The sequence below is a fragment of the Priapulus caudatus genome, unplaced genomic scaffold (assembly GCF_000485595.1).
Source record: "Priapulus caudatus unplaced genomic scaffold, Priapulus_caudatus-5.0.1 Scaffold2033, whole genome shotgun sequence".
Lineage (NCBI taxonomy): Eukaryota > Metazoa > Priapulida > Priapulimorpha > Priapulimorphida > Priapulidae > Priapulus > Priapulus caudatus.
The window spans coordinates 35266-43469 of NW_014579094.1; the positions used below are offsets into that span (position 1 = coordinate 35266).

Consider the following 8204-nt stretch of genomic DNA (forward strand, 5'->3'; position numbering starts at 1 on the left):
AGAGTGTCAAAGCCACACAAAGGCAAAAAAGGTAGATACTAACTTAATTAGGGCCACTGCATGAGAAGCAAATAATTTAATCTTATCAAACATAATTTGGTAATCAATTAATCAATTAATTAACCAATCAATCAATCAATCAGCAATAAATTAATAATCAGATATATGGCATGATAAATCATGAAGTATCTATCAGTGCTATCAGTATATACTATATCAGTCCCAACATCCCCAATACGAGCAGAGATATAGATAGACAATTATATACATCAGCATGGAAAGCTATATTGAGATAGATTTATAGAAAAGGTTATACCTACTCAGTCTCTTAGTCTCTTACTACTACAATTTTACAGGTTTACAACTACAGGTTTACAATATTGACTATGCTGATCTATGCGGTATCGTAACAGCACACGGAAACGTAGTCCGAGCCGACAAAGACCCCAGTAATGGGTTAAACCCGCACCCTCAGATTAGCAAAGAGGAGTTTTAACGTCTGCGTGCGGACAGACGGAAACGGAGAAAGATCGCGCATATTTTACTATTCTTTATGCCCATTTTGACTAACTACGACTCACCTGAGAAGTGGAAAATTGGCGAACATACCAGCTTGCACGCAACATGTTTGCTGCAGACAACGCGGTCTTTAAAAATACACGCGAACTAATAAAGCAGAAGAGATGCGCTTGTCAGTGGTTTCCTAATCTAAGATTTAATCTCGGTTGCGATTTGTAAGGGGGGCCTAGACTGGAACTACCGACTCTTTAGGTCGGTGAAACGCCTTTGTTGTCGACCAAGTGAAAAGGGAGGGTTCCAGTCTACAGTTCACCAGCCACGTTGAAATACACGTACGTGATTTAACCATAGTCTCCCACTCGCCGATCTCCGCTGCGCTACTCTTTGTAACAATGTACACAGAGCAGCGCAAAGAATTAGGCTAGAACCAGACTAAGTGGATAAATCGATGTAAGCGCCATCGGTGCACTTCCTAGTCGGTTTGTATGATTTAATACCGCAAGGTGTCGCTCATTTCCAATAAAAAATCAGTCGTTCTCCTTACATGCTGAAAAATCAGTCGTTCTCCTTACATTACCTCCTGATATTATAAATGCTATATCATACATGCTAAAAACATAATTACTGTTAGCATGAACACGTGTGCATGTGTCGATAGTAACAGTGTGTTTTTTTAAAGTAAGGAAAGAAGTATTGGCGCAATTCTCAGGGGCGGATCCAGAGGGTTTGGGTGACCAGTTTCCATAGTTCTAGTCACAGCTAGGGGTGTCCTGGGGCATGCCACCCCCCGGTAATTTTTTAAAAATTAGGCTATATTTGGTGCACTCTGGTGAATTTTGAGGGTCAATTCTGAAGATACCCAGACTGTGACCGGTTTCTGGAAACCGGTGCAAACCGGCCTAGATCCGCGCCTGATTCTGCATGCCAGTTTTTACTGCGGGTTCAATGGCTGCAATTTTTGTACCCTGAATAGATCTTTGGCTTTATGATACAGTCTGAAGAATCAATGTATAAATTCATGAACGCGAGAGCATTCGCAGGTCAACCTGTAATATAGTAAGATTACCAATTTCAATGTGTAAATGTGTTTTTTCTTCTAATTTCTACATGTTGCTCATGAGCAATGCCAAGTTAACGACTTTATATAAACAATTCTAAAACGAGATATGGGCGAGGCCGTACGTAGGAAATTTTCTGTAGGGGGGGAAAGGTACTCCCCATGCCCCGGCCCTTTGCCCTAAAGTTTCGCAATTTCACATTTCTTTATTTAAAGTAATATTTCTTTGATGATTTAAGATAACCTTTTGTCACATTTCTATTTTATTTCTAAAAGTGTACAGTATTTGTCCCATTAAAAGGCATACTCTGAAAATCTCTAGGGCGGCAACTGCCCCTGCTGCCCCCCTGCTGCGTACGGCTCTGGATATGGGCAGAGATAATGTAAACCCAGGGATGTCACTCACTCGGCTAATTTCGAGAAATTGTGCCGCCAGAGGGTGCCACTGTAGAATCTCCTATCAAAAATGCCAGTCATTGCATCTCTGTATAACATGCTTGAATTTAATCAATATATGTATCCACTGGCAGCAAGATCAAGCCCGCACGTACAGCACACACGCGCGCCATTGACTATATATATACAACATGGTGTCGAACTCGCCGGCAGTCGCCGCCGCAGTTTCCACAACTCACCGTTTTAAATCAGTTACAACTCCCGTGTTCCTGCAGGTGACGCCATTTTCCAACTATCGTTGGAATCGCAGAACATTGCTTAACAATATACACCCGCCAATTTTGACAATCGGCCCGCCAGAATGCGCTTAAATCACAGAAATTCCTCAAATATACATGCTAAATGATACTTAGCCTGCTACAGGGGAAGGCGGCGGCTGGCTGAACCGTTGGCGGCTGCGCATACCATGAGTCATGACTCACCCGCGATGTCAACAAGCGTAGTTTCGCAGCCTGTCTGCGCATTAAACTTGCTGCAGCCAATCAGCGCAGCCGCCAACGGTTCAGCCAGCCGCCGCCTTCCCCTGTAGCAGGCTAAGTATCATTTAGCATGTATATTTGAGGAATTTCTGTGATTTAAGCGCATTCTGGCGGGCCGATTGTCAAAATTGGCGGGTGTATATTGTTAAGCAATGTTCTGCGATTCCAACGATAGTTGGAAAGTGGCGTCACCTGCAGGAACACGGGAGTTGTAACTGATTTAAAACGGTGAGTTGTGGAAACTGCGGCGGCGACTGCCGGCGAGTTCGACACCATGTTGTATATATATAGTCAATGGGTTGTGTACTACGCGTGTGTGCTGTACGTGCGGGCTTGATCTTGCTGCCAGTGTATGTATCCAGGGTTCTCCCCAGGATGAAATTGAAACAGGGGGGAGATGGTGGGGGAAGGGGCGGGGGGAGGGGAAACTAGGGGGGTCCGGGGGCCTGGTCGAATCACTGGCAACAAGAACAAGTCCGCACCTGCAGCTACAACACACGCATCTATTGACTATATATAACAACATTATATATAGTTATATATAACTACTATAACAACTATAGCTACTATAACCAATATAACAACTATATATAACGTTGTTATATATAGTCAATAGATGCGTGTGTGCTGTAGCTGCAGGTGCGGACTTGTTCTTGCTGCCAGTGGGTCAAATGGGAATTCTTGCCAACGTGGCCCCTCACTCCTATTAAAAAAATTTTTTTTTTAAATAGGGGCAGAAATAATTTAAACGTGGTGCAATGATTGAAACGGGAGGGGGGGTGTTTTCCCAAACGGGGCAGGCGCGCCTGGTTTGCGCAACGTAGGGAGAAGCCTGGTATCAGTGTACGTGGCACACGTGCATATGCATGTGTGTGTGCATGTCCGTAGGGCGTGTGCATGCATGCAAGTCACATTTCACCAAAGGAGATACTGGCCAGATACATAAAACACGACAACTCTGAATTCATCAACAACGAAGAATGTCCAGTGCTACAATTATTTCGCTTTAATAGTCATGATCAGCAAATGCTCTTCACTCGCATGGTGTACAACAATATATTCATAACAGATGATAAGCGAATCTGGCTTTCGGACAGAAAAAAGTTGTCAAACTCACCGGCGAAAAACACCGAAATATTTGTTTAAATCTCTACATGTAAACCATTTCCAGCGATCCACTTTCACCACGCCAGTATCATCAGTCTTGCCTTTGTTGTAAACGGCATGACTTCACACCGAATTCACAAATCCAACCGAGGGATAGCACGGGATTGAAGTCGCTTCAAACATCATGATTCTAATTTCGCACCCAATCAAAATTTCTCCATGCGCGAAAGCTCCATCTGTCACTACCGCGACGAAGACGACGTTCATCCGTCGTTGGCGCCCCCTGGCGTGGCGTTCGCGCGCGAGTTTACTTCTTCAGCAGCTGGTGGCGCACGGCGATGAACGGGATCGCGAATCCGCTGCCAAAGAAGATGGTGAAGATGGCCGTCAGCTTGTATCTGTTGTTGATGTCGAACGGGAGGTTCTCGCCCGCGACGCCGCCGTGGTACGCGCGCCGCGCCGCCGCGCTCGCTCCGTTCCGCGCCACCTGGTGGGCCATTCTCGCAACGGCGAACATCGTGTCTGAAACGAGGAGATCGAGAAGTCGGGTTCGCAATTTTTTTTGATTATTTTGCGTAAGGCCAAAACAAAATATAGGTGTGGTTACGGTTTCCCGACCGACCCTATTTATTCTCAGCAACCCTAAACATTTTATTGTCAATTTTCTTTAAAACTAAAAAAAAATAAAAAATGAATTGGACAGTTCCTGCTTCAAAAAACACAATGCACATCCTTCGGACATGGTTCGTAAATAAAATATTTTAAGAAAATAAAATGTTTTCCCTACCTACCTACCCTATTTTTTCCCGCATGTAACGGTAACCACACATATATTTTGTTTTGGCCTAACCGGAGACGTGATTTTGCCCAGTGTTCTCATTAGGAACCGAATTGACCGTCTACTCTGCTGTTTCGGCCGGTTACAATTGGCTCAAGTATATTTATAAAAAAAAGAGCTACTACTAATAAATCAGTTGAGTATATTTGTATGCATGTTATGTGCACAAGAAGCATTGTTTTGTTTTTGAGTAACGCTATTTACATACTTAATTGTCTAACTCTTATAATTACTAAATCGTCATAATTTGCAAACTTTTTGTGAACTCTGAATGTACCAGGAGAAACCAAATTGGAAAAAAGGACCATACTGTAATTCAAATGTGTCTGTTTACTGCAGCTCAGAATACACCAGATTGCATCTCAGAGCATCTAGGTTTGTTTTTTTTAAATTGGGGGGGTACCCACAAAGCCCCGCCCGCACTCCCCCGCGGCCTGTTGCAAAAGCGTTTTGGCCTGTTACTATAAAAGATAATGAAAACCCTGCCGCGACGAAATCGGATCAAGGATAGTTTGGGACCACGCAAATGTGTTTTCGCATGCGTGCTAAACTAAATCCGGGGTGCTAAACTAGGAATGGCCCACGAAATTTAGGGTACATCAGGGGCAGATTTACAATTTCTGGTATGTACTAACTAAAATCAGTTCCACTTTCAACTGCATTCAAATTCAAGTTTTTGAACATACTGATACTTAGGCTGAGAGGGTCTATGTCCCCTAGGGTACTATCGGAGGGTACCCTGGTACTATCTAATTAGTCCGCAAATGCAGACGTTATAACTCCGCTTTGCTAATCTGAGGATGCGGGTTTATCGTCTGCAGTGACCCTTGTAAAAATTGTTGCAATTTTTGTTGTGGGCATTGGATAGGTGAACCGAGTAGGACTGAGGGCGTAACGGGGGTATATCCAACCCAAAATATTAAGTACAGACCTTCTGTTTGTCAATATCGCTTTCCGATGACTTTATCTCCGTTTTAGAACTTTGTTTTCATGCAATAATTGATCCTAGTAAGAGTAACTTCGATATTTTTGGCCATATTGGACTGATTTTTCGATCGACCAATAAAATTCACTTCCGGTAGTTTCGGGTTCACTCGGAAATAATAATTCGAAATAATAATAGACGGCGCGGACTACCTACCATGTTTCCTGTTGAACATCGGGAATAGCCAAAGTAACCGGAAGTGATTTTCATTGGTTGACAAATGTGAATGAAGACAGAACATTTTGTTTGGATGTTTATATTTACCATTAGGTTAACAACTTGATATATTCTTATGTTGTGGCCGCTACCAGGACATCATAGCGTGTATGCACGTATATAAATGATTCAAGTTCAGATTAAAGTAAGTTACACGCAATAGGATTGTATATATCGGGTGCATATATTACTTATAAGTGCCACCTCCATTACTGGGGTCTGTGCCGGCTCGGACTACTATCTAATATGCCGGACCGTACCTCGCCTACTCCACTAACGAGTCTAGGAAGTCGCCTACGCCTACTCCCGTCGCCTACGTCTACGCCTAACCCTAACCAGGGTTCTCCCTACGTTGCGCAAACGGGGCGCGCCCGCCCCGTTTGGGAAAACTCCCCCCCTGTTTTAATCATTGCGCCCCGTTTAAATTACCTCCGCCCCGATTAAATTCCACCACAATAAAAGTTTGCCAGCGCGGGAATCCATCGTCAAGAATTCCCATTCGACCAGGACACCCGGCGCGTGTATTTTTACCGTGCCACGCATGCACTACAGACAATACACAAGTACAAACAGTCAACCTGTCCCTAACTCAACACTAACAGTCTGTACACCGACTCGGCTATCTTATATATACAAGAACCCCAAATACCGTCTATGGTGTGGTGGCGATTTTACGCATTAATTAGTGGTACGGTAAAAAAACACGCCCCCCGGACCCCCCTAGTTCTCCCCCCTCCCCCTCCCCCCTGTTTGAATTTCATCCTGGGGAGAACCCTGCTAACCCTATCAGATAGTTACCAGGGTACCCTCCGATAGTACCCTGGGGGACATAGACCCTATGAGCGATACTTAGCTAGCTTGTTTGTACCACTGGCAGCAAGAACAAGTCAGCACCTGCAGCTACAGCACACACACGGCCATTGACTATATATATATATACAACATGGTGCCTAACTCGCCGCCGCATGGACCACAACTCACCGTTTTCAATCAGATACAAATCCGGTGTTCCTGCAGGTGACGCCACTATCGTTGGAATCACGGAAGACTGCTGAACAAGCTACACCCGCCATTTTTGACAATCGCCCCTGCCAGAATGCGCTCAAATCACAGAAATTCCTCAAATATCCATGCGAAACCATCCTTCGAATGCTACCAGGCAAAAGGCCGGCATGCCCAACCGCTGGCGGCTGCGCTGATTGGCCATGACTCACCCGCGATGTCAACAAACGTAGTTGCGCAGCTTGTCTGCACGTTAAACTTGCTGCAGCCAATCAGCGCAGCCACCAGCGGTTGGGCATGCCGCCCTTTTGCCTGGTAGCATTCGAAGGATGGTTTCGCATGGATATTTAAGGAATTTCTGTGATTTCAATGCATTCTGGCAGGGGCGATTGTCAAAAATGGCGGGTGTAGCTTGTTCAGCAGTCTTCCGCGATTCCAACTATCAGTGGCGTCACCTGCAGGAACACCGGAGTTTTAACTGATTGAAAACGGTGAGTTGTGGTCCGTGCGGCGGCGAGTTAGGCACCATGTAGTATATATATATTCAATGGCCGCGTGTGTGCTGTAGCTGCAGGTGCCGACTTGTTCTTGCTGCCAGTGGTTTGTACTCGTAGTCTGTGTAACAATTAACATTGTGCAGGATAGGCTTAAGTAGAGAATAGACTAGATTATGGCCTACTGGCTTGAGTATTGACTACTTGCACTAGCTATGCATAGGGCCCTAGTACAGTAGACAAGATGACAGAGTAGGTGAGTACATAGTCCGAGATTCCTCTGACCAATGCCCACACCGACGATTTTGGTGGATTTGGTGTGGGTTAGCCCAAACCAAACCACACTAACCCACAACAAATCCACCAAAATCGTCGGTGTGGGCATTGGTCAGAGGAATCTCAGACTAGTGAGTACATAGATACAATAATGTAACCCAAACACAGGATGGGGTTACAACGCGAGCCTATGGTTTTCTGTGGAGGAACCCCTGAGTGAATCACTCAAGGCGGTTTGCTGGTGCGTTTTCAGAGACTAGAACTTCCAACCTGGGTTTATTCTCAACACGAACTTTCCTCCGCTATCCTGGAACTTACTATGTATCACAATACTCTGTATTAAACTAATATAACATGTTACAAAAATTCGAAGTAATGAGCGGCGGATATATTGAGCGCCATTTCTGTTGACCTGTGATGTACGCATTCCCAATGCGCATAGCGTTCGGCCCACCTCGGCCACCACCGAACGCTATGCGCATTGGGCATGCGTACATCACAGGTCAACAGAAATGGCGCTCAATATATCCGCCGCTCGTCACTTCGAATTTTTGTAACAGCAGGGTTCGACACTAACGCTAGTCCGTTAGTCCGAGACTAGTAAATAATCAGAAGGACTAGTAAATTCCCATAGCAGTTAGTCCGGCGGGACTAGTTATATTTTCCCCGTCCCTCACCCAGCCAATTTCCCATCGATTTTACCGGTGGCAGCGTCTCTCATCCAAGATCCAACAAGTTTTCCCTGTTAGACGCGCTAGTCCAAGTAGAGTAGACG

General features: G+C 45.0%; 1 protein-coding gene across 1 annotated transcript in view; it reads right to left on the reverse strand.

Annotated features, from left to right (window-relative positions):
• The window catches only part of LOC106818114 (cytosolic 10-formyltetrahydrofolate dehydrogenase-like), a 27848-nt gene extending 27036 nt beyond the window's left edge, over window positions 1-812 (reverse strand). The window contains exon 1 of the mRNA XM_014822835.1: window positions 582-812. Coding sequence (XP_014678321.1) covers window positions 582-626 — 45 coding nt within the window. The 5' untranslated portion in view covers window positions 627-812. The remainder of the gene's footprint in view (window positions 1-581) is intronic.
• Between the last annotated feature and the right edge of the window lie 7392 nt (window positions 813-8204).